The sequence below is a fragment of the Chelonoidis abingdonii genome, chromosome 6, assembly GCF_003597395.2.
Source record: "Chelonoidis abingdonii isolate Lonesome George chromosome 6, CheloAbing_2.0, whole genome shotgun sequence".
Classification (NCBI taxonomy): Eukaryota; Metazoa; Chordata; order Testudines; family Testudinidae; genus Chelonoidis; species Chelonoidis abingdonii.
The window spans coordinates 108,584,165-108,611,762 of record NC_133774.1 but is presented as its reverse complement, the minus strand read 5'-3'; the positions used below and the strand labels follow the sequence as shown (position 1 = coordinate 108,611,762).

At 41.4% G+C, this 27,598-nt stretch overlaps 1 protein-coding gene across 1 annotated transcript in view; it reads right to left on the bottom strand.

Annotated features, from left to right (window-relative positions):
* The window catches only part of BNC2 (basonuclin zinc finger protein 2), a 308,867-nt gene that overhangs the window by 129,657 nt on the left and 151,612 nt on the right, over nucleotides 1-27,598 (bottom strand). Inside the window, exon 2 of the mRNA XM_032801784.2 lies at nucleotides 14,191-14,293. Within this exon, the coding sequence (XP_032657675.1) occupies nucleotides 14,191-14,293 (103 nt within the window). The remainder of the gene's footprint in view (nucleotides 1-14,190; nucleotides 14,294-27,598) is intronic.

The following is a 27,598-nucleotide window of genomic DNA, read 5'->3' as shown; positions in this document are numbered from 1 at the left end:
AAAGTCTCGCATCCATTTTTGAATAAATGAGATTTGCCTTGGTTCAATATAAAAGTATTACAAACCTGCTAGTTTTAATGAGAATTATACTTTTAAATACACATATTTGCTAATCTCCAGATTCTAGCAGAATATTTAGGAACTCTGGAGTGGGGAAAGCAGATCTAGTAAAAGTCTATATCTCCAAAAAGATCAAGATTTTCCAGTAGACTAGTACAATGCCTCACAGCTAAAATTTTGCATAGTAAAAATACTACACATTTTAGCATGAAAATATTATTGATTAAAATGGATCTTATTCCCGTTTCTGTCTGAAGCCCCAACACCACACCACCCAACCTACCAGACATGCACACAACACATGCACAAATTTAAAAATAAAATTTTCTGTTTTATGCTGCTGGTTTTGCCACAGGTGTTAACTCCCACATTAAACTGCCGTGTTTCCATGACTAGCAGAATGAGTCACACTTCAGGGAGCCTTGCAACAAATGGGAGATTTTTATTTATTTATTTTAAAATGAGCTGAGCCACTTTCTGAAGCAACAAAACTTGGCAGGCAGGTTAAATATACAAGACCCATATGGCAAGGCTCCATAACACTGTTGCAACACAGTTCGCAGAACAACCAATACGAGATGAGCAAACAGAGCACTATTAGTGGCGATTTCTACATACAGTACTGTGTAGTACAGTTAGCTTTACATTTATTTGAAGGAATGGTGAAAATGAATGGCTGCACATTTTTTGGAGTTCAAATCTATTTTTTTTCAATCACCCATCCACCCACCTATACAAAAGTAAGACACCTCTTGAAGGAGGGAATGCAGCACATGAGTAAATAATTTGCTGAAGGGGTGGGCAAACTACAGCAATCCTAGGGGAGTATCCTCCCTCTGGAACAAATTTTAATAATACCTGCCATTTGGCACAACACAGGACATTTCAAGGGTGAAAAATTTGCTCTTCAGAAGTCTCTTCCTTAGCCAGGAACAGAAGGTGCCCATAGGCAAGATATTCAGCAATATCCAGAAGGGTATAAATGCTCTCAGAGGCCATGAAATCTCCCCATCCATCCTTCAGTTCAAACAGTGAGAGAACATGGACATTTAGGGTGGAGAGATGACATCCTGATACAGCACAAACAAAGTACGAGGCATGAAATGGCATCCTTTGGCTATCTTCATTGCACCCCATTCTCATTGCTGTCCCAATTTAATCTACTTTTAGGAGACATTCACTCAGTCACTGTAGATTTTAAAACACTGTGGAGGGAGAGCGAGGACAGCATTTTCTGATCTGGGAGGAAGAGCAACTTTTCCTTTGGATTTTTACAGTATTTAAGAACTAGCAATGGAAGCCATTTGCCAAATTCATTTAGTCTCTGACAGAGGGACACATATGTGATCTCTTAATTTACAGCTTGTATATACAGATGTTCACACTTAATTAAAGGTTTCTTAATAGCTTTTTAAAAATAAAAGTGTGTTCATCATGGGTGTTTTATACATACCCAAACAATACAGCTAAGGTGACAAATGCCTCTTTATGCCTCACCATGCCTCTTGAATGACAAAAAGAAAAAGAAAAAAAGAAAAGAAAAAAGCAGACTGCATTTCAGTTGCATGTACGCAGAATGTTATTTAAAAAGTCTGAATGAAATCTTTCATTAATTTCTCTCTCTATGATCTGATTCCAAGTTGAAAAATTTAGATTGCTACTAGGTTTATGTAGCCGAAAGCAGAACCACCATTTGTTCACAGACGTTGCTTTGCTGTCTGCTATTTTTTTTTATCCCTCTGCAAAACTTTGAACCCCATCCAGCTTTCACACACTGCCTCTTCAGTTAATAACTATCAAGTTTCCCCTTGTCTCCTGTCTACTTTTCTTTGAGGCAATTGCGCACTCAGCACCCCGAGATAATAACACACATCTATAAGATAAAAGCAATGGCATTAACGTAATTGTCTGCCTCTCTCTCTTTAGCCTAATCTTTTTTTTCCTTCAGTTTTGACTGCCTGTGTGACACCTGTTTTTGTCTCCTCTGATCCTACGACAGGTTTTCCGCTGACAAGGTTTTTGCCTGACAGAGATTCTGCCAGACAAGAACATAATAAAATATGAAGAACTGCTTGTCAAAGTTTCTGCCAATGCTCACATGAAATAGAGGAAAAAAATCCGGACTTTTTTTTTTTTTTTTTTTTAAAGGGGCTCTGTGATGGTCGCTTTTGGCCTGTCAGGAAAACTGCCTCCCAGGCCAATTCCTGCAAGCCAAACAGGTGTTTTCTTTTATGTTTTTTATATATATATGTTTTTTCACCAATAGTGGAAGAAAAAGTTTTCCCTAAATTATTGCCTGTGATATGAAGGTTAGAAGCAACTTTGACTGTTTGGAGATAGTCAATGAGAGGGGATATTTTTTAAACTCGGACGTGAACCTTAAAAGAAAATTAAATTAAAAAAAATCAGTTCTTTTTTTCTTGTTGATGTCTGGTATGATCAAAGGGACTTAACTGCTATGAGAGATAGGGAGCCTCGGTCTCTGTTCCCAGAATAAAATACAGACTATTAAACATTCTCAGGGTGAGCAGGCTGTCTAAGTGAAAAACCAGGACACCTGTCACTGAGGGGAGGGGATGGTCTGGGAGGTTTGCATGGGGGTGGAGGGGTAAAGAGAGAGAGGAGTGAAGCAGTGAGAGAGACAAGAGAACTCAGTGCTCCCTTTCTTCCTTCTCTTCAAAAGCAAATCCCTCTTACTCCTTCCCTGCCACCATATGGATCTGAGCTTCTATGTGGAGGAAGACTGACGCAAAGAGGGAGATCTCCTTGGAGTGCCATGTGTGGGCAGGGATGAGCAGGTGTCAACATGTGGCAGGCCCGATCAGGATGGTCCTCGTGGAATGTATGCATTCAGCCAGCAGCCCAGTTGGCTGATGTGCCCTTCAAGTGGCCAGAGTCTGCAGGTTACAAAAGCAGGACAGCACGGGGTTTTTTGTTTTTTTTTTAAACTGATAGGGACAGACCATGAGAATAGGGACAGAGTTATACTAATGCATTAAGATAACTGTCTTACCTGGCAGAGATGGCCACTTCTGACCAGCACATGGGCCTACATTTTAAAAAAATTATTGTTGAGGATTACATTTTGTAACAGAAGTTACTCATTTCATGCACCTAGGTTCCTTTGACTACCCATTCATCTTCCAGCTTTCCTCCCTCTGCCTACTCGCCAAACATCTGTGCCTCCTCCATACCCAACCTGAAGCATCCCCCCATCTACACTACAATGGGATTGGGGCCCAGCTGTATTTGTGTTGGATGATTTATTATATATTCTTGCATGTAAGCAAGTTTGGGAATCCTGGATTAAGAGACTGAATTTGGAGATTCCCAAGCTTCATTGTGGCACATTACATAATTTGTCTGGGAGATGCTAATCTTTAAATGAAATATATATCACCTACAAAAAAATCCACCCACTTGGGTGGAGTGGAAAAGTATCATTTTGTAAGGCTGCCTTAAGAAGGCAAGAAGGACTTTGTTCTGCAAATTAACACCATAGTGGAGTTTAAGGCTGATAATCCCCAAATCACTATTGGCTGCATGAGCCTGAGATGACCAGCAGGCTGCCAGCAATCACCAGTTGGTACAAGTGACGTTCTGTTTCAAACATTACAAAACGATAAGCTGAAGCTAACCAATGTAACCCTGCAATTGTACACTTAACTAGGTAACTATATCTAAGGCCCAATCCTGCCAAGTGCCTCCTGAGAGCTGTTGGGCACCCTCAAATTCCCACGGAGACCCTTCTGCCCTGATATCAGTGACGGCTGAAGATGTTCAGCCCTTGTAATATTAAGCCATGTACAGGGCCGGCTACAGGGTTTTCCCGCCACTTCCCCTTGGCCGCCCCAAGCACCTGCTTGCTGCGCTGGTGCTGGAGCCGGCCCTGGCCATGTGACTAGTATTACCCTTTTTAACATCACTCTTTCCCAGCCCCCACAACTAAAGAAGACACTTGTGGGTGATTGCCATGAAGTTCATGTACTGTGACCATTTCACACAGCTCCAGTTTAAATACACTTCAGCAAATTTGACTGCAATCAATTAGAATGTAATTAGAGAAGTCTTTCAGGGGTTTAAGTGTATGCTTTCCAGAATACATTTTCTGTTGCTGAAATCCGGATGGGAATGGGATAAAAGAACTGGGGGGGTCTGCTAAATTAATCTGGAGCAAATTTCCTCATAACGCGATAGCTTGAGTCAAAGTTCTTCCTACTAAGTAAAGGTAACTCAATGTTTTTCCCATTCAGTGATTGTCACATTCACAATATAGAAAGCAGAGGTAAAGTTACCCAAGGCCTCATCATTACATTATAACATCTGAAAGCAATATGCAATTTTTATTCTCGCTATCAAATCCTTCTTCCTGTTTTAAACTTGTGCTGTTAGACTGAATGGAGTGGTTGAGTTTGTTTTGTTTGTGTTCTGCTTAACCTGGTTAACTCTAGTTAATTAAAATGTTTCTATAAACAATTAAGCTTCTTTTAGGATCGTTAGCAAGATATAAAATTTAAGATGTAATAAACTGGTAAAGGGGCTAGCACATCACAGCCCTTCATGTGCAGCAGGATCAGGGCTATGGGTTTCATTCATTTAAAATTCAGGTAACCGTGACCGCTTGTTACGAAAGTGCCCAAATTGACAGCCACAGCTCAGCTGAGACTCCTGCTCTGAAGTTCCACAGTACTGGTCCTATGAAGCTCAAAATCCAGCAGACAGTCCCAACCAATCTGCTGCTCCTGTTCATTCAGAGACTCAAGCCACATCTTCTTCAATGGTTATATAGTTAACCCCTACTTCACTGAGCATGCTCAGGGATGCCACAGGCTTTCATTCAAAGAAGAAACTGAATTGGGAGCTGCTACTGTCCCTTAACAGAGGAATTTCCATGAAAGCAAAATTATCCTTTATTATGCTTCATTAACAAAATTAAATTACTAATATTTTTGTGTTGTCCCCATATTTTTAAAGCCCCCCAGGAGTTGGTAAGTTCAAATAGAAAAATTTTCTCCTTACCAGGAGTGCTGCAACAATTTGTATAGTCAGGGAGCGGAGAGCCATTGAACCAACCTGTAAACCCGGTATATGATGGAAACCACTTCAAGCCAGCACCCTTAGTTACAGCTCCCATGCCCCTTACTGGCCTCTCTTCTCTACAACGGAAGGACCAACTGCTGAAGACTTTCTTAACTCTCATCACTGGAGGAAAATCTATGTGGCCTTGTTAAACTCTAGATGGAGGCTAGTTTGTAAATGTAATTTTAATAATATAATTTAACAAATGGGCAAGTAATTATAATGTCTTGCATTTCTACAACAACTTCCATCTAAACATCTCAAAATGCTTTACAGTTGGTTGAGACTCCACAGCTGTGAAAGTGGGTATTATACCTATTTTGCAGACAGGGACTCTAAGGCACAGGGAAATGAAAATGACTTAATCAAGATCACACAATGCATCAGTAGCAGAACTGAAAATGAAAGCTATGGGCCAAATGTTGCTCTAACATTACACTTGGGGGGCTGGGGTGAGGAGGAGTAGAGAATTTGGTGCTGGACTTCTGAATATCTGTCCCTTGCATTCACAGAAACATCCCACAGTGATACTTCAGTACGGGAAGCAGGTGATTCTTGCCTGTAATTGGTGAGGACTCTGTATGATCCATTTGTATTTACACTCAGTTGAAATATTTACAAGCACACAAAACCAGAAGAAAAAGGCTAATACATTGTGTGGTTTCTTTACATGGATACTTTCCTTTAAAGCACAACAACTGTAAGCTGATGAGCAAGGAAACAAACTGAACAAATACATGGTCCTCCCAGGTCAAACTGAGAAGGGACCACTGATTTTAGGCAAAAACAACTAGAACAAAAAAAAAAAATGATAGATTAGAGAGACTTTGCCCAGGGAGGTCCAAGAACCTGGCTGTCTGTTGGGAACCTCAGCAGCAGTTAAATCCAGTCCAGAGCTAGATTAACATTACTTTTATTTTAAAGCCACTTTAACAACCATGAAGATTAGTTTTTGGTCTTTATAACCAGATGGAGAAGTAACAAAGAGCTAAAGAAATTCCTTTACAAAGATGCTTGTGGAAAAGTCCTATATAATTGAAGAGGGAATCAACAGGTTTCTGTAGCCACTTAATATGAATTTACTCTGAAAACCTATACAATGTAATTGAAAATGGTTTTTTTACGAGCATCCTATAGTATTCTACAGCAAGATTATGAGTCTCTATTAAATTCTACAAGATGATTAAAAAATATAGAAAGATTTTTCTATTCAAATCTACCTACAGTGTGCGCACACACACCTCTCCCTTCCCCCGAATTGCAATCCAGGCCAATTTCTAGGCAGAGGCTTATACCTGTGACGTCCTTTGGTTTTGGACCAGAGCTGACCTCTGGCTTTGCAAATGTAATGCTCCAGATTTCTGTCACTCAACAGCTTTGGACTGAGATAAATGTGATAACACAGACAGGTTTTTAATTTAACATAACACTACCCCCACCCCGCCCCATGCAGCTCGTGTTAAAAGTCCTAAACCTCCCCATTAAACCACATCCTCATAGAGACTTGTACAGACAGTCTGGTTAGGGAGAGATGAAATTTCTAAAATTTTCAGTAGCTGATAGGACAATAACATCTCTCTCCCCGCTTTTCCCTTTCTCTCTCTCTCTCCCTCTCTCCCCCACTATTCCATTACCTGACAACTTTACAAATTACCATATAGAAATGGCTGCTCAGCAATTCGGAATGAACAAGAAGTCATAGTCATGTCATGCATGTGAATTTACGAGAGAGCACTCTCTGTTGCTTGGTGGGGGTCAGTGTTTTGATTATTGGTCTCATTTACAGCAAGTTAGTGTGTGCATAATACAAAAACTTGACAGTGGAAAACTATTTCTCCAGCAAGATTAAAGTGTAACCCACATAGTGAGACTGGGTATTAATACTCGCTGGATGGCACCTTTTCAACCAAAAGGAATAATGGCTATGCACGATGTGCTGCAAAACTCCAGTCAATTTCTGTTTCATTAAATCCACCAAGGAATTTGAGCTCAGATTATCTAGAGAAAAGGCCTGGCCAGCGCCCAGCTTAGAGAGCAGGTCATGTGAAGTTCAGAGGACAGGTATATCTCAGAGAGACCCCAGAGCAGAGCGTCTAGAATAAAAGGCCCTGACCCAAGCTGCCCTGCTCAGCATACACCAAGAAAAAGACCTGGCACAGTTTATTAGAGAGCTAAGGGCCAATTTATTGATCTGAGAAAAAGTCCACTTTTGCACAAGGAAACAAACAAAAAAAAAAATTCACAGGATACTTAATTGCCCTCAACAGCTCGGTTCCAAAGATAGTGTGAAATTCAACTAGCTCAAGGATATTAATAGTTGCACAATATATCAAGAACAGGTCTGTATCTGACATCTAACTGAGTTTAGATTGGTGACCAATTTATGGGTAACACAGGAAACTATTTTTGATTATATGACCATTTTTCAGCCAGTGTGACAGTGAATTCAAAGGTTTAATAAACATACAGTAAAACCGACAATAGTGAACTCTGATACAGTGGAACGCCATTTGTAGTGAAACAGAATGAAAGTCCTGACTAGTTTCAGCACATTGAGATATGCAAAACATGTTTCTTCTTTTTGTGAAATTGTTCTGTGAAAAAATAAAAAATCATTTCAAGAGGGTAACACTGTACTTCCACTGATACTGTATTAGGTCAGTAATTCAGTTGGACTAGACACCACAACTGTGGTGGTTTGAGCATTGGCCTGCTAAACCCAGGGTTGTGAGTTCAATCCTTGAGGGGGCCACTTAGGGATCTGGGGCAAAAATCAGTACTTGGTCCCTGCTAGTGAAGGCAGGGGGCTGGACTCAATGACCTTTCGGGGTCCCTTCCAGTTCTATGAGACAGGTATATCTCAAATCTGGTGGCATGACAGTTCATATTCTTTTATCAATGACAGATCAAGTGTACAAAATGCTGAGTCGATGTAATCACTGGGATTTTATTACTGCCTAGAATAATTCTCCTCTCTCACTGGTCTAAAATAAGATTTATTTTATTTATTTATGAGGGCGGGGGGAGAAGAAATGCATGTAAAATACCATTATCATTATCATCATGGTTAAGGTTGAACAAGTGGATTTTTGTACCTAATCTGGTATAGTTTTAAGGCTATTTTATTAGTGTCTGTTACTTGTCACACAACCAAAATATTAGGAGAAGCAGCTATAGTGTCTACTCAAAAGTATCTGATTTTTTCTTTAAAAAAATACCAAATGGCCCTGGGCTACACTAAATCAAAGTGCGCACACGATTTCACTGTTAATATTTTATTTATTTATTTTTGTATCTTATGGGTCATATAAAATGATTTAAGATTTTTTTTAACCCTTGTCTGTTTTACTGCTTTAGGCCTAGGAAATGGCTTATTCAATTTAAACGATTTATTTTTTTGTTTTAGAAAATAAATCTCCATCCAAACTGACAATACAAATGCCAAGTTTCAGCTGGAAGGGAATTAAAACAGTCTAGTTCCCTACATCCCCTTAAAAAACCCCAGCAAGTCACACAAGATAAAAACCAATTCTCTCTTAAGCATGGCTTAAGTATAGAGAAGGGGGCTATACTCTATGAAGTTTTTGGCTTGAACCTTAAAAATGCTGATGGTAGGAGTACCACTATAGTGAAAGGTTGCAAGGTCAAAACTCGATAAACTGAACTTTTGCCAACAGAAACATTTATCTTGCCACAAAAGAACCAGATTTCTTCTCTTATATTGACATCCTTCTTTCGCACTTCTGAATAAAAATAATTAAACTTGTAGGAAACTTTTCCTTTCAAGAAGCGCACAGCTTGTTTTAGGTGAGGAAAGAAAAACATGAGAAAGACAATGGAAACAGGAAAAAGAAACAGGCCAGCAGTTGCTGTGTGAAATAATACCGCTATGGCTGTGTGCCCTTTCCTTCTTGGCCCCAGAATTCCAACATTTCAAATGGACAATTAGCATGCATTAACTCTTACATTTTTGCAGCGCTGGTAGTTACAGCTGTGGTTGTACAGCTGTGTAGGGCCAGCGCTGCAGTGTGTCCACACTGACAGCGACCAGCGCTGCAGTGTGTCCACACTTGCGGCATTTTGCAGCGCTGTTGTGAGTGATGCATTGTGGGCAGCTATCCCACAGAGACCTCGCCCATTTGGCGCTGTGGGTGGGGAAGGGGGACCGGAAGGGTGCTGGTCATTCCGCTTCCTGTTCCAACCACCCGTGGTGCATCGCTTCCCTTTCAGCCTTTGGTGCCATTGTGAGTCTGCCGCGTGATTCCCCCCCCCCCGCCCTCCCCCCCCCCACCCCCCCCCCTCCCCCACACCCCCACCCCCCCCCCCCCCACCACCCCCCCACCCAACCCCCACCCCCCAAGTACGAAATGGGCCGAGCTGCTGAGGACTTTCCCTGCATGAATGTTGCCAGCACATCACGTCTGGCAGTTGAGCTATTCCCTTACGCCCAAAGTGACAAGATGAGGAGAGCTCAGATGAATGAAAATAGATTCGGCTGACCGCACCTGACACTAAAATTGCTTTTGTGGGCAGTAACAGCATGTGCTCACAACCGTGGAAACGCCGCCTTTGGCGTCGGAAACAAGCACTCACTGGTGGGATCACATTGTCATGCAAGTCTGGGATGACGAGCAGTGCTGCAGAACTTCGATGAGAAAAGCCCTTCCGGGACTGGTGTGCTGAGCTCGCCCCAGACCTGCAGCGCAAGGACACAGACTGAGAGCTGCCCTGTCCAGTGAGAAGCGGTGGCTATTTGCAGTCCTGAAGCTGGCAACTCCAGACAGCTACCGATCGGCTCGCAAACGCAGTTTGGAGTGGGAAAAAGTCGCACCGTTTGGAATAAGTGGTGATGCAAGTTTGCAGGGCCATTAATCGCATCCTGCCTAAGAAGAAACCGTGACCCTGGGGAATGTGCAGGACATTGTGAGAATGGCTTTGCACAAATGGGTTTTCCCTAAACTGTGGAGGGGCAATAGATGGGACGCATATTCCTATTCTGGCACCAACCCCACCTGGCATCCAGTACGTTAATCAAAGGGGTACTTTCTCTATAGTTCTCAGGCGCTTGTGGACACCGTGGGCGTTTCACTGACATTCTTACACAGGTGGCCTGGAAGGTACATGATGCACGCATCTTTCGGAACAGTGGCATCTTCAGGAACGCTCAAGCAGGGACTTTTTTCCCAGACCGGAAGAATCACAGTGGGGGATGTCCGCCAATGCTCCATGTGGATCGCCTGGAACCCCGCTTACCCCGTTAATCCTTGTCGCATGAACCTGAGCCCAGCGCTGCCAATCACCAGCGCTGGATTCGCTACACCCGTAGCAGACCAGGAGTACAGCCAGCGCTGCAGACAGGGAGTTGCAGCGCTGGCTGAGCTTTGTAAGTGTGGACACCGAGTAAGTTGCAGCGCTGTAACCCCCTCACCAGCGCTGCAACTTGCAAGTGTAGCCAAGGCCTGCGTGGATGAGTCAGGGAAAACAGCTGACAATGGCAACTGAGGCCTATTTTTGACCTCTTCAGTTAATTATGATTTTGGGTAATCAGGCTTGGATATGCTTGGTACTTCTTACTGGAAACACCTATTGTTTGATAATCCCATTTAATAAAACACTACCTCATCTATCAAGGATATGAGTGGAAATTCATTAAAGAAAACCAGAAGAAAACCCCCCAGTTAATGCAGTAGGAACTACCATTTGCATTCACTGAACATATAAGTACAGTGTTTTGGGCTTAAAGGAAGAATTGAACAGTAAGATGATTCATCAATTTTAAAATCCAGGTGCAACAGTACAATGAATTAATCAGTCTCCTTTTGAATGCCCCTCTCAAATTTTGGAAAGCAGCTAAAGTCAACAAGTCAAGCAGCCTCATCACACAGTCTTCAGGAACTAATTTATAAGCCTATGCTTTGAGTGTGCATATGCAATATACATCTGACTAGCTTTATACTGCCATAAAATGTAAATACTCTGGCTGCATCTACTTTAAAGGAGCTAAAAGAAAATTAAATGATTTTCTGCAGGCTGCATTTGTAAAGTATACACTTTTGTTAATATCTAACTGAACTCAACTTTTCTATTTGAAAGCACTACAGCATAGGAGCAAGTGGTGTGCCCAGTGCTTACAGCATTCATCTATCACCTTTAGTACCTGGGCCATTTCTGTTATATGTATTGGGGTGGCCTATCTTCTAATATTCCAATTTTCAACCCATCAACTTCACAGAAAACTACCAACCAGAGAAATCAAGCCATACTGTTATGTGGAGTTCTGGTTAAAAGCACAAAAAACAACCACCTTGGGCTACTATAGTCCAAAAGAAAGTCCATGCAGAAGGCTATATGATTACAAATATTCACCGTGGAGATGTAATTTGTCTGGCCATTGGAAATAAACCAGATAAGTCATCTTCCCTGCCCTCTGAACAGCAGATCATTGTGTGCTGATCCTGCACGAAGCCGGATGTCTACCTGAATTACAAAGACACTGAGATGGCTGAAAGCCCCTAAGAATGTGAATGGATCTGGTTATACTGCAAGAGCATATATCTTGTCTTGAAATTTTGGGGAACAGAAAGAAGCTGTGCCCAATTAGGAATCCAGTTCATAATTCATCTGCAAACCAACTACTTACTTGTTTGTTTTACCTTCAGTATTAGCAGTGGGCTTTATCTATTCATTACAAGCAACACAGGAATGGATCTGTACCTGCATACTGTGACGTTCTGTACCTCGAGGGAACACCCTGCACCCTCATATTTATCCTTATAATATGAGTGTGTGGTATGCAATGCAAAGTTTGTCATGTTGGGTGTCTTCGGAAAACTCATGATGCATTGAGCATTGTTCTTATAGTGATGTTATAGTAATTATTGTTACAGTCATGCTATAGGCTATAATTTCATGTATATAGTTATGAGGCTGAAAATGTGTCCTCATGGCAAAAACTCCCAAAGAGCAGAAGGGCAGTTCACACCTCATCAGGGCATGTATGGGACAAACCCAATCCAGCCTCACAGGAACAAAGGACACTAGCCTAGGCAACAACAAAGGATCTGTTGAACTCTTGAGTCCCCCTCTTCCTTTGGTCAGTTTGAGACTGTGATGAGGTAATGTTCATCTGACTCTGAAAGGGGGCGGGGGCAAAGCCAAGAGGGAAGAAAGGACATGATAAGAGGGAGAAATGTTTGCCATGGTCATCCTCTCTCTTCCACCTCCATCTACAGACACCACCACCAAGCAACTGAAAAGTGCTGATCAAAGGGGAGAGCCTGGCTGAAGGGCAACCAGCCAGCCTGTGGCGAGAAGTGTCTGAGTTTGTAAGGGCATTGAAAATGTCAAGATCAGATTAGAATGCATTTTGCTTTTATTTTATTTGACCAAATCAGACTTCTTGTGCTTTGACTTATAATCACTTAAAAATCTATTTTTGTAGTTAATAAATCTATTTGTTTATTCTGCTGAAGTAGTGTGTTTGGTTTGAAGCATGTCAGAGACTCCCCTTGGGATAACAAGCCCGGTACAGATCTATTTCTTTGTTAAATTGATGAACTCATATAAGCTTGCAGAGTCCAGCGGGCATAACTGGACACTGCAAGATGGAGGTTCCCAGGGCTATGTCTGGGACCAGAGATATTGGCTAGTGTCATTCAGTTGCACAATACAAGAGCAGCTTACATGCCAGAGGCTGTGCATGAACAGCCCAGGAGTGGGGGTTCTCACAGCAGAGCCAGGTAAGGCTGGCTCCCAGAGTCAAATATTGGAGTGATCTAGCAGATCACTGATCAGGATAACACCACAGGGGAACGTCACACATACTCTTTTCCCTTCCAGGAATGGGCAATGTTAAAAGCCCCCTAGAACTGCTTGCTTTTCAGTTTTGTTAAGCATTCGGACATGCTTACTCTCAGCACACACACATTTATGCATTACACAAATATGCACAAAATACATAGAAACCAAGGACATTTTAGGAGGAAGGTACTGATCTTCTCCTTCAGATCTTACTGAAATAAAACAGAATTTATACAACACAACCCACTGGATGCTTGGAAAAAGTAAGAATGGCGAGTATGCTTGCTTTGGGTCTAAATAGTCTGAACTGTATGAAGGAAACTCAGAGGTAAATTTCTTCTGCAAAGATAGCCATCTCTCTCTCTTTTCTCCTGATGTTCGTAAAATCATTTCAGAAGAAAATGTCTCTTTCTTATTTGTCTTCTAATTGTGTTTACTGAAACTATATTGGACATGATCAAGATACACATGGTTTGTGGTAGGTTTGTGACTAACTTCTTAAAAAAAAATCCAACCCCAAGCATTTAGTGTATATTTATAAAATGTATTTAGATGCAAGTCAAATACATAAGCCCACTCCGTCTCCAGCCCTCCTTTACCCACTTTAACGTAGCAGCTGAATTTATCTTCCCTAAGCCATATTATGAGGGTGAACTACCATCAAGGCTTTCATTCAGCCAAGGAGGATATACCAGCTTCATTCTGGCATCCTGTCTCCAAAAAGCTGACAGTGGTATGTTTGAGTTTCCATGGGAATTCAGTGACTCTTTGGCTACTGTATATGGGCAATGTGAACTCTACAGTGCAACCATACTATAAACATCTTGCCTTCCTGCTAAGACCTGTGAGCATAGCACTACTGCTTGGAAACTAGAATATGTTCTCTGAGCTATAAACAGTGCTTAATTAGTGCCAGGGCTGAGCACCGGCACCTCTAGGCTTGGCAGTTCAGAGCCCCGGCACCTCTGGGCTTGCTGCACCAGATATGAACGTAAAAAAATTGCTTGAGACCTGGCACTTCTTTCATTACCAATGGAGCATTGGCTGTACACATAATGATTACAAACTCATTGCATCCACTGACACTTGAAGCCACTTCTGGCATAATTGACCCTCTCTTCTCAAATGTAGAGACTGCTTTAAAAAAGCACACACATGTGTGCATGGACAGATATAGCTATTATCACTATATCTAATGAGACAGAGAGAGATGGACAAAACAGAGAGGATAAAAGAACAGATATTTCTTACCATGTGCCACCCAGCCATGTTTACAATGATCACAGGTTCTCAGGTTAATCTTTCCTGGCTGGAAACATTCACATGTGCAATTTACCAGTGTACAGCGGATGGCCTGGGAAAAGAAAGAAATGCACATAAATATCTTACCAGATAATTTTTTTTGTTCTTTAAATATCTGCCCATATGGTGGCTGGGGTTTTTGAACATAAAAAAAAAAGAAAAGGAAAAGAAATTCTAAAATGCAAAGCACTGTTAATTCTTTTATGTAGGGTTTATTTTTCCTTAAAATGCATCTATCAATATCCCTGACCAATTATAAAAAAAGTCCATTCAATAATAATGTATTCTATTATTCCATAGGCTGAATAAATTCTTAAATTCTTTAAAAGAATACAGACCAAGAACTCAATTTTTTTTTCAATCAAGTGCCTGATATAGTGCTTCACATAGCACTATATCATGTTGGTTATAATCAAGAGTGAAAATACACATAAAAATATACACAATGGCAGAGCAAAGATCTCTTTTTTTCTACACCGTCCAAGCATTGTTTTCGTGTTTCCCTGTTGGGATTCACACAAGATCTAATTCAGTTAAGTATCAGAAGGAAGCCACTGGTTTGGGAACTCGTGTTCCCAAAGCAGCAGTAAAATGAGAGAGGCACAGGTAGGACTGGCTCATGAGATACAGCGCAACTTTCCTTTGCATCCATAATTTCTCTCCGATCGCCACACACAGCCCTTTACCTTTTAGCCCCATATAGTTATTAAAATATAAATGTTTTCCAAAAAGTGTCAATCTGGATCTGTAAAAAGCGACAAAGAGTCCTGTGGCACCTTACAGACTAACAGACGTATCGGAGCATGAGCTTTTGTGGTCCAATACGTCTGTTAATCTAAAAGGTGCCACAGGACTCTGTGTCGCTTTTTACAGATCCAGATTAACACGGCTACCCTTTGATACTTGACACAAATGTTTTCGACTTTTTCTTAAAAGGAAATCTACTAAAAACAAAGACTGAATATTGAGATTTAAAATCTGGACAATGAATACATCTAACTAAACTCATTCTTAAAACTAAAGTACTTAAAAAAGCTAAGCAAGTTTACTTGGGGGGGGGGAGGGGGGGGGGCGTCCAGAGAAAGTCAGCATAAATGTGGTGAGACTTGTCTTTCTAAACAGTGCTAAAGATGATCTGTACTCTTCAAACTGCTACCAATAAATTTTATGGCTTGCATTTAGGTGTAATTTGCATGGAGGTTTGTGAGACGGAGGGGGCTTAGCCTGATCATTCACAGATTAACAATCTACTGCAACTATCAGTACTTCCAGGAAAAGATCTCTCTACTGATTTAAATGCAATCAATGACTACTTGGGGATTCAGTAAGGGAAGGGAGTTTGGTATCTATGACTGCAGATACATGGGAGCTTTATGAATGTTGCCGCCTTACAAACCTGTCCTAGACTCTTCCACTTAAAAATCTGCAGTACCTGTAAGTAACAGAAATGCTCTTCTCTGTACTGAAAGCATCAGATTTGTAAGGAAAACAACATTAAACATTAGCATGGGCAAGCTAAACTCTTTGTCTGCTGCCAATGAAAAGAGTTCAAGCTATTTTAAACATTTCATTTATTTATTTGCATCAGACACAGCAACTTCAAGCCATTTGTGGTTTACTGACTCATTCAATCTGTATTTCTTTGCTTGATTTCTGATGCAGGAGTCCTTCCTCCCTCCCATCTAGTCTGCTCTTTTACTACCTTTGACTCTCAAAAGCCCTGGTGGTATAAAATATCCAGATACTTCAGGGACTTATTTCCAAAGTCAACTGCCTTTACTCATTAGCTAGGTTGTAAAACATTGCTGTATGTATCATTGATTAAAATCATTAGTAATATGAAATATAAGGGCACAAAAGAACTGCTGATTATGCAGAATAATACATGTTTGTGGGTTACAAGGAAAAAAATTCTACTGAAAGGTCCCGTTTCGTGTTCAATAGTTTATTGACTCAGTAATATATCAGGCCTCCCCTGGTCAGTAATGGTGTCTTTCTCTAATATGTTCATTAATTAATGAACAACGTAATTAATTGTACTGTGACGAGAATGAAGGTATTACAAAATGGAATGGTATTCCTGTTATACTGTAAGAGATTTTTTTCCTTATAAACAAATGCCTTATTTCACTTATTTTTTAAAAATTTTTTTACACCAATCTGTTGTAGAGTTGTTGCATTTCATGTTACTGCTATGCGCATGCACACGTGCACACACCATCTGAAATAATGTCATCTGCTAGAGCTGTTTTATTAAAAGCTGACTAGAATTTCCATTATGTTTTCCCTATGTTCCACCCCTCCCCTCCCGCCCGCCCCCCGCCCCCCCCCCCCCAAGTTCTGTAAGTTTCCTGTAGAATTTGAAATCAGGCTGAAACAGTATGTTTCAGCCCAAGAATGACTTTTCTCTCACCCCTTTGAAAATGTTCCACTTAGCCATTTTAAAATGATGAGCTGAAAAAAATGTTTGCCAGCTTAAGAGTTTCTTTTCTTCTCCTGTGACTAAAAAATAGCTTCAATCGTGTTGAGGATATTACTGTACTTAATTGACTTTGTATTTCCTATGTTAAAGCCTTATAACAGCAAAATGACATAATATTTGAAAATTCATGTAAACTTTCCACAAACATAAAAATGTCTCTTTTTAAAATAGCTAAATCAGAAAACCTTACAGTGGTAAGTACTTTTATTTTATTAAGGTATGTAATCAGGCCCAGATATTTAGCCCAGCCTTAACTAGGCCTCTCTTTTGCTCCACAGGAATCTTGATACTTTAGGCCATATTCTGGCTTCAGAGATGCAGGTACATGACTATAAATTTTAATGTGAACCAGGTGTCATTTCTGAAAGATAAAGATGATGGCCTGATATTCAGGATGTTAATTTTGGGGCCTGGGAGTCTGGTCGGTGGCACAGTGGGGCTAAGGCAGGCTCCTTACTTGCCATGGCTCTGTGTGGCTCCCGGAACCAGTGGCATGTCCCCCTTCTGGCTCCTACGCGAAGGGGCAGCCAGGCGGCTCTGCATACTTCCCCGCCCCAAGCACCAGTTGTGCAGCTCCCATTGGCCAGGAATCGCAGCCAATGGGAGCTATGGGGGTGACGCCTGTGGACTGGGCACCACTCAGAGCCACCTGGCTCCGCCTCAGCATAGGAGTCAGAGAGGGGACATGCCGCTACTTCCTGGAGCTGCTTGGGGAAAGCACCACCTGGAGCCTGCACCCCAACCCCTTGCCCCTGATCCCCCTCCTGCACCCCAAACTCCTCATCCCCAGCCCCACCCAAGAGCCCGACCCTCAGCTGGAGCCCTCACTCCTCCCACCCAACCCCTCCTACACCTCAAATCCCTCATCCCCAGCCCCATACCAAGGCCTACACACCCAGCTAGAACTCTCACCCCCGCACCCCCTGCCCTATCCCACAGCCTCCTCCCACACCCTGAACTCTTCATTTCTGGTCGCACCCCGGAACCCATACTCTAACCTAGAGCCAGTATCTCCTCCCGTACCCCAACCGGCTGCCTTAGCCCAGAGCACCCTCCTATACCCCAAACCCCTCATCCCCAGCCCCATCCCAGAGTCTGCACCCCCAGCTGGAGCCCTCATATCCTCCACACTCCAAACCCTTGCCCCTGATCCCCCTCCTGCCTTCCAAACCCCTCAGCCTCAGCCCAGAACCCCCTCATGCACCCCAAATCCTTCATCCTTAGCCCCACCCCAGAGCCCTCACCCTCTCCCACATTCTAATCCACTGCCTCAGCCCGGAGCCCCCTCCCACACCCTGGGTTCCTCATTTCTGGCCCCACCCTGGAGCCTGCACCCACAACCGGAACCCTCAACCAGAGCCCTCCCACACCCCAACCTCCTGAGTAGGCAGGTGAAAATGAATGAGGGTAGGGAGAGCGAGCGAGCGACAGAGGAAGGGAGGATGGAGTGAGAGGAGGCAGGGCCTCAGAGGAGGAGGGGCGGGATAGGAGGTGGGGCAAAAGTGTTCAGTTTTGTGTGAGTAGGAAGTTGGCAACCCTACTCAGTGTCTAAATTCCCCATCTGCAAAGCGGGAGTAACAAGAACAGAGAAGTGTTGTGAGAATAAAAGAAACAAAGGTTGTGAAGTGCTCAGATGCTATGGTAATAGAAGCCATATATGAACCTAAGACTATCGTCTTTAGTAAACAACACTTTTTTTAAAAGACAGTTTTAAGATTTTTTTTTTTTTTAACATTTATTTAATTAATCCAAAGCTAATGTACTCCATGATGCTATCTACCTCAGGTCACTGAAGTGCCCAGTACACAACTAATTTAACTGTGCTTTTTTTTTTTTTTAATTGTATTTGCTTTAAATGAGTCCCTATCAGTTACAATGAGTAACTATAGATTTGGAAAATGACCTAGAGAGCTGCATTTGGAAACTCTTCTTGAGATGCACACAGTCAGTCAATTGAGGGAATGGACTTAGAAGTAGCAAGGGGAAGAAGAGTTTGTGTTTAACCAACAGTGTGTTTGTAAGTGATGGTGCAGATTTGGCAAAACCATAGTAGGACATTTGTTAGTTCTTTATTTGCACACTGAAGGGGGGAGGGGAGATAGTGAAAGGGGCCTGATGTGATTCTGTAGCAGCTGAACACTGTATTCACTGTTGAGCCATCTGAGTTACAAAACAGACACAAAAATGCAAGTGTACAACATCCTGTCAGACATTTCAAAAGTTAACTACAATATGATTTCATTCTAACTGCCAATGCAAAGTATTGCTAAATAGCTTTTACAACTATGTAATATATTACTACATTATTTCAAAGTGAAATGCAAAACCTATTTCTCTGACTTAGCTTTCTCACAGTAATACCTCCAACAAGGAATGAAAAGAAAAAGAGAGGAAGAAAATAAAAGAAATCAAAGACCCAGCAGACTTGAAGAAAAACAGAAATACAGGATCTTTATATATGGATTGATACAAAATAGCACAACTCCTCCAGTGAAGATCGTAAAGTGCACTCAGCCTATAGCACTCAGGTTAAAAGACTCTTTAAGTATGCATTGAAATCAGCAGCTCCAAAGGAGCTGTTATGTTCTACCACGTTGATGATCCACGGATAATGGGAGTGTCATACATTTTTATATATCTTTTTCATAGAGGTCCTATCATAGTGCTTCTTGCATTTCCATTGAGATTCTAATGGTCTCCAAGGAACTTTTACAACAGCAATGAAAGAAACATAATGATTCAATCGAAATCCATCCCAACATAATTTACGTGACAGATTCTTTCATCTTAAAAGCACTACTATTAAAATTTTTAAAAACAAAACATGCATATGCTAAAATATAATTCAAGTTTTCGTTTATCACCCCAGTGCCTCAAAAATACCTCCTTGCTGTTTCCTTTAGTTGTGCCTATAGGGTCTATGCAAGAATATGGGAAGATTGCCTGGTATTCAATACAGCACATAGCTCTGGGCACAATATTACAGATTTAATGAAAAGCCTTAAACCTGAACTCCTAGACTTGTGTAGGTTTCACTCAGACACCGGACACTGGTATACTGTAGTTTTGGAGCATTTAATTATATTTAACAAGAATATATCATTCACATATTAATAGGAGCAGCCCATAACAGTAATGGGAAATCAATCTGTCTGGCTCTTTTGAAGAGCTTCCATAAGAGATCATGGCCAATAACGAAAGGGAAAGCTAGTTGCAGGGGGGGGGGGGTGGCAGGGAGAGAGAGGAACAAGAACACTGACTTCTCTTTATCTTCTCCTTGGGATAAAATGGGATGTGCCATCAAAATTAGAGGTGGTCTGCAATGTTCTCAAGACTTTTGAGAAAGAGCTTATGCAATGGACGTTGAGCCTGTGTGTCCTGCATTCTAGTTTCAGATTCAACAATTACTCCCTTTGCAACCTTTAGTACAACACTTAGGGACAGCTTGCAAAACCCTTACTCATGCCAAGTAGAATCTTACTTCCTGAGTAGCCTCTTTGTAGCTTCAGAGTAAGATACCACTCAGTATGCATAAGGGAAACAGAACCATTTTGCTTTCCTTTGCAAAATAGGCACCACCACTGCCACCATGTAGGAATATGGCATAACTGAATATACAAATAGGCCAAATTCTGCTTGCCTTATTGATGGTAAGTAGCTCCATATATCTGTATAATGTATCTACAAATCTTCTCTCAACTGGTAGCTAAGCACTGAAATTGTTAGGCCTACTCATGTGAATAAAATGATTATGATTTGGGTCAATGTTTGTAAAATGCTTTGAATAGGCTAAATTAAAATCAGTGAGACTCTACACTGGTCTATAGTCTGCACAGCTATTTCAGTTGGCAAGATTGAGGCCTATTATTATTACTAAGATTTCTGTTTTAATGTGACCGAATGATAATTCATGAGTTCCATGTTTCTTGGTGAAACAGGAAAGACCTGTGTAACTTCACTGGCAGGATGAGTGAGCTTTTGATGGGGCTGAAAAGAAAGGAGAAGTGATTATGGAGTGTGAGGGGGTGCGTGTGTGTGTGTGTGGGGAAGCTTGAATAAAAACAGATTAATTTGGGAGGTGATGTCGAAATATGGGATAAATATGATGCATTTCCACCCATTTGTCTTTAGCAATAATAATTTAGGCTACGTTTATGTCACGGACATGGAATTCACGGAATCCATGACATTCTCTGCTTCAGCCCCAAGGGCTGTAGGGCTCTGGAGCTGACAGCCAGTGGGGCCTGGCAGGGGTCCCATGACAGGTGACAGAAGTGACAAGTGACAGGAAGTCCCCTGCAAAGTTCCAGCAACAGGTGACAGACTCCTGAGGGGGCCCTCCTCAGTCCTCCAGTGATGGGCGACAGCCTCACAAGGGAGGAGGAGAATGCCTCAGGCAAGTGGCTGGGATGTCCCATTTTCTCTTTGGGAAATATGGTCACCCTGCAGCTTCCACCCACTGTGGACGGAGGGGGAACCCCACAGCTCCCAGCCACCATGATGGTGGGGAAAACCATGGAACCGGAGCCGCAAAAGTCACAGACAGGTCACGGCTTCCATAAATTTTTGTTTACTGTCCATGACCTGTCCATGACTTTGACTAAAAATAACGATGACAAAATCTTAGCCTCAATAATAACTTTTAAAAGAGCACAATAAAAATGGTCTCTTCTCTCCATTGTGTAATAGGGTCCCTGCCTTTGCCTTTTAAAATAATCCTCAATACCTTATTTTAAACAAATGTTTCACAAAAAAAATAACGTGGTCATTGTGTAATCCATTTCAGAGCGTTGTGTTTTTCCTTTAAAAACTGTAAAGCAGTTGGTCTGGAGACACAGGAGCTCACAAGGAAATGAACAGAATTGGCTGGAGAGTAGAAATCACTTCCCACAAAAAAATGTGTGTTATGAAATTTTTTGTCCTGAATCAATCAAAAATTTGAAATTTTTCATGGGGAAGGGATTTCAAGATAATTCCAGTTAGGGAAAACAGAAACAGAGGCTTTTGACTTCTAAGCTGCTCACCTGGCTGGCTTTTGTCAATTTTATGGCAGGCAGAAAGTAAAATTGACAAGAGCCTTCCAACCTCATTCCTGGGAAGGCAGACAGATGGGGTGCTCAGCGTTCTCCTTGGCTCCAGGGGCAAGAGGTAGAGAGCCCACATTCCCAGCTTCTCCACCTTTCCCCCAGCTCCAAGAATCACAGAGGCAGAGAGCTGTGGGTCCCAAGCCTCTCAGGCCAAAGCTGGTCGGAACAAGGGCTGAGACCTAGGGAGACATACAACTCAGCCTCAGTACCCTCCCCAAAAGCTTTTGTCAATTCCACTTTCTGTTACAGGGAGGGAGTGAAACTGACAGGTAGCTAGGGAGCCCTGATTTAGATTTTCCCATCAGTTTGATTTTCCTAACATACAATCAAAATTTTTCAACAAAACTGAAGTTTTCTTGTGGAAAAATTTCAGTTTTGCAAAAAGGGTATTTTTGGTCAGAAAATCACTGGAACTAAATATTCTGACCAGCTTTAGTAATCACCTAATGTTATGAACAACAGGTTGATGACAAATGTAGAGATCTCTTCTCATACTGACACACGTGAACCACAATTTGAGGAGTGGCATCAAAGAGACTACACCAAATTCCTGTAAATTGCTTGTTATTTTCATATGAGCATGCTCCTTCACTGTGAAGTTTATATTTGTTATTTCTTGTCTTCAAAATTAAGGAAAGTAATCTACTTACAGGAAAGGACTTTTTTCTTATTCAATGTATGAACTTAGCGCTTAAAGGTTTCAAATGGACAGCCATTGAGAATAAAATCCTTTACTCACAAAGCAGGCACAACGTGGGCAGTGAAAACTTTCCCTCCATGTCCCCACTGATGTTTCACAGCCCTGACTTGGAGGAGAGAGTAGTTTATTTTTTACATCCTTAGTTTCTCAGCAGACTAACAAAGGAGCAACTAACCAGTGCCAAATGTGATAACAGTTTGAAACAGGGATGTCTCTCCACTAAGATCTGGACTCAGACCACAAGCTCGTTTAACATAGACCCTGTACCTATGTCCCTATGACTTGGGCAAGGTTTGAACTGAAGACCCAGTGGTAAAAGCCTCTGTATCACAATATCTGACTTTTTGCTGTGTTACTGTAATTTTATTTTATTTTGTATATAAAAATAGAGCACATTCTATGCTTACTTAGTAGGCCATTAGAACATCTATCAATTTTCTCCCCATATTTCAAAGATTCTAATAAAGATTTTTTTTAATTCCTTTCTCATTTATGTCTCATTAAAAAAAAAAATCAGTTTTGTTGTGTAAATGAAAAGAACCCACTGAAATCATATTAGTTTTAATAGCTGGCAAATCTAAAGGACAATACACATTGTTTTAAATTAACACCAGAGCATTGTCATTTCTGGTCTCCTGCTTGGAAAATGCACGGGAAACAATCATCTGCAAGTAGTACAGGCTGCCACTACCTGGGCTCATGTTTTCTTGTGTTTTACAGCCAACTACGTGACACAAAAGGTAAGGACTGATCTGAAACTTCTAGGCACAGGGCAAAATAAAACACATAAGGGTTTCATTCTGAGCTGGATTTCAACACCACCTCTTACTTTGTGGATGCAACTGTGTCTCCACATTTTGCTGAAGGCAGATTTGACAGCACTTAAAAGTCTAACCACATGTTTCTGCTTTCAAACAATAAGCTAGATGGCTATGGACTACCAAATGGTCCATAGTTCATTGTTGGTGCATAACTGCACCTGTAAATAGGTAGTTACTAAAAAATAGGCCTTGTGTGTGTGTCTGTATCAAGAAATGGGATAATTTAAGTCCACAGTTATCATAAAAAGGAAAATGAGGGGTTTTCACTTTGCATTTTTACTAAACAAGGAGAAGGTTCCAGTTCTCCCCTTATCCATGCCTGCATGCAGCTTTGCAGTATCTTAGAGTATCTAATCCAGACATTCTCACACTGTGGTCTGTGAGTTCCATTCAGGTGGTCCGTGGATAGTTCCCTCTAAGGTCCATGTCTGGGCTGCTAAACAGGAGAGAATTAAGGGCCACCTACCTAATTAGTGGAGCCACGCAGGCATGGCTTCACAATTAGGTGCCTAGACCCTGGAGAAAACGTACATGCAATGTGAGGTGGTGGCTGTGGGGGGAATAAGGGGTAGGTGAAACGAGCCAGAAGAGGGGGCGGGGGGAATTTGGGATGTGCAGGGCTGTGGCGGCCAGAGAAAGAGGCGACTTTTCCCAGCCTTAACTCTGTGGCTGCTGTGGCGGGGGAGAGTTCCCCCTCCTTCCCAGCCCCAGCTCAGGGGCTGTTGCAGTGGGGGAGAGAGGGAGAGACCCCCTCCTTTCCAGCTCCAGCTTGGGGGCTGCCATGGCAGGGGAGAGAGGGCAAGACTATTGCTATTAGAAAGACAAGACTACTGCTATTAAAATATGAGTTGGGTGCTTTTATTTGTAGGACAAAAATGTTTTAATCATCATTAAGGTTTATTTTATATAGCACTTTTATCCAAAGCGCTTTACAGTGGTTAGCTAATGGTACAAAAAATATTTGGAAAAATCATTAAGTGGTCCACTGAGACCCTCAGCAATTTTCAAGTGGCCCACGGAAAAAAAAAAGTTTGAGAACCACTGGTCTAATCTGCTGAACCTGCACTGGGCCAGGCTCAAGAAAATCACAATTATACTTTATTTAAATAAAAAAAATTCCATTCCAAACAAGTGCTGGATAGCTAGAAATTACTAGACATTTTCTACCCACCTAAGTAAGTTTCCAATGTATGCTTTGGAGTTAAGAAAAAGCAATAAGCCTGTTCATTTTGGCCATGAATGTTTTCTAAAGAAAGAAATTTACACATGCAGAAATATTTCCATACCTCAACAGAAATATGGTGCCTTCCACCACTTATTCCTGGTTCATGAAAGCAATTGAAAGCCATGTATCACCTTTAGATGTGGATCGTAACTTAATACAGTAATCTTTACTGAACTAGTACTGAAGGGCAGTGCGGAAAGATGGATAATTCTATGGCCAAAACACTGAACCGATAGTCAGGATATCTGATTCTGATTATGGGTCTGTCACTGCCACAGATTCACTGCATAGCCTTGGGTAAGTCACTTAACCTCTCTGTAGCCCACATTTTCCTATCTGTAAAAAGGGACAATAATATCTGGACCTACCACTTTCATAGAGAAGATTAATTAACGGCTTGTTAAGCCCAGTGATGGAAAATACTACACAAGCACAAAGCATTATCACTTCATCTGTCAATGTAAAAATTCAAACAAAATTATTTAAAAATACACAAACTTTCCCCCAGTAAAGGCATAATTTTAAACAATAGGATTATTTTGGAGGCCCTGTGTAAGTTGGCAACAGTCATTTTTAACATGAAGTGCTATCCCAATACTGAGCCACATAAAGAAAAAACAGAGTGTCAATTCACTTTGTATTTCATTGTTCTGACGTACCTGTGCTGTCCCATAAGTCATTTCACATCCCTCCCACTCCTTTATCGCTCAGAGATACCCAAATGTGTCCTGGGTCATTCACTGTACAACAGTGTTATATTAGCTATTTTATATCACATTATATTCGGCATTGTTTCTTACTTGTATTTATTTTCACTAATACAATTTGAAAGGTGCTAATATCATTATATTTCTCTGTGGCATTCATTAAAAGAGTTACTAATACAATATGATAGGAAGGATGCCAACAAAATAGAAAGTTGTTAATGGGATAAAATAGAAATAAGAAATATGTAGCCTTTAAGCATTTTACAAAACCACTCTCAACTGTTCTTGAGGAAAGGCTGGCAAATTAAAGGGGAATAAGGAAGAAAAAAAATAAAAACATAAAATAGCATTTGGAATGTTTCATTTCTAGGAACCACTGTTAATTGTTACTTTGGATGCTCATGCACAGAGACCTGTAACAAGGAAAGTTGCATAGGCTTTTGTACAAAAGCTCACAATGTTATTTTCGAGGAACTTTCTGTAGGCTGATTCCATACACCAGGGCCGGCTCCAGGGGTCTTGCCGCCCCAAGCAGCCAAAATAAATAAATAAATAAATACATAAATACTTTTTTTAAAAAAAGCCGGTATCGCCATCTGTGGCAATTCAGCGGGAGGTCCTTCACTCCAACCGGGAGTGAGGGACCCTCCGTCAAATTGCCACCGAATAGTTGGACCTGTTGTCCTGCTCTGGAGTGGCCGCCCCAAGCACCTGCTTGCTAAGCTGGTGCCTGGAGCTGGCCCTGCCATACACACAACTCTTGTTCATGTCGGTGGGATTTTGTACAAAGATTGAGGATATACTATTACATAAGCTTGCCTCAGGTTTGTACCCAAAGGCAACGTTATTTGCATGGCAAAAATTAAGACTTACAAACATTCCTTTGCTCAATATTTAAAAGCAAGAGCGTGGTTGGTTTAAGTTTAAGAATGAGACTTCCTGTGCCTAAAAGAATGTTAGTAAATGTAGATGCTTTTCTTAAAGGTTAAAAAGACTGAATTGAGTGATTAATCCAACATTGTCCAATCATGCGCCACCTTACTGTAATGGCAAGTATCTATTAGATACTTAATAACCTGGGTGGGGCCGACCATGGGAAGCCTGAGAGCTGTTACTTCCATTAAGGGGAAACAGATGCACTCCCCTCTTTCCGGGTAACTAGCTAGCACCACTAACCCCACCCAGGCCTTGAGTTCAGATGAGCACAAGAACTATAATTGTGAGTGGCCCCTGCAAGGGAAAGCAACGGAAAGGCTGTTTGTATCATCTTGCCTCTCTCAGGCCACGTCTAGACTACGCGCCGTATCGGCGCGTTAAAATCGATTGCTCGGGGATCGATATATCGCGTCTGATCTAGACGGGATATATCGATCCTTGAGCGCACTTATATCGATGCCGGAACTCCACCAAAACCAACGGAGTTCCGGAATCGACATGGCGAGCCGCGGACATCGATCCCGCGCGGTGAAGACGGGTGAGTAAATCGATTTTTAGATATTCGATTTCAGCTACGCTATTCTCGTAGCTGAAATTGCGTATCTAAAATTGATTTTCGAGCGTAGTGTAGACCTGGCCTCACTCACCCACTCAAGAGCTGACCATAATCTGTGTCTATACTTGAATCAGAATAATTGAATGGTCTGTTATTTCTAGGGTATTCACAGACAGTGAATTATTGTTATTGTATGGAAGGGAAAACCACAGGTTGGTTCTGTGTACACATTCATAATACCTTTTTCATCATCTCATCTCTTTTCAGGTTCTGCTGGTAAACCCCAACCCAGGTTTTTTTAATTAGTTGTTGTTATTACTGCTACTACTTTCTTGGTACCTATGGAAATGTTTGTACCATTAGTCTCTGTAAAGTTTATGAAGAAATATGCTTTTTCTGCAATATTTAAAAAAAAAAAGATATTGAGCATACAGACTAGTCCATATTACAGGCTGAATCAACATAATAGGTGATAGCAACTCAGTTGGGTCTATTGGGTCAAAAATCTGTGAACTAAGGAGGATTTATTTGATAGAGACTGTAAATTGTTCACAAGGAGTTAAGAGCTACTCCTGTCTATCAGATCAAAAACCAAATTTTCAGATACTGCCTTTATACAAATTAACCAAAAGAAGGTAAAAGTTCACAAGATCTTAAATAAATAATCCAAAGTAAATAATCCTCACACTCAAGATTAGCTTTGATTTGTTTTAAAAAGCTAAAGCCTGTCTAGTAAATAATACAAGTGCCAGCACACAAGTATGTACAGAAACATGCCTTTGACTAGATAAACAATAAACCTTTTAGAGCGTCCATACAAAGTGATGTTGGACAAAATGTACC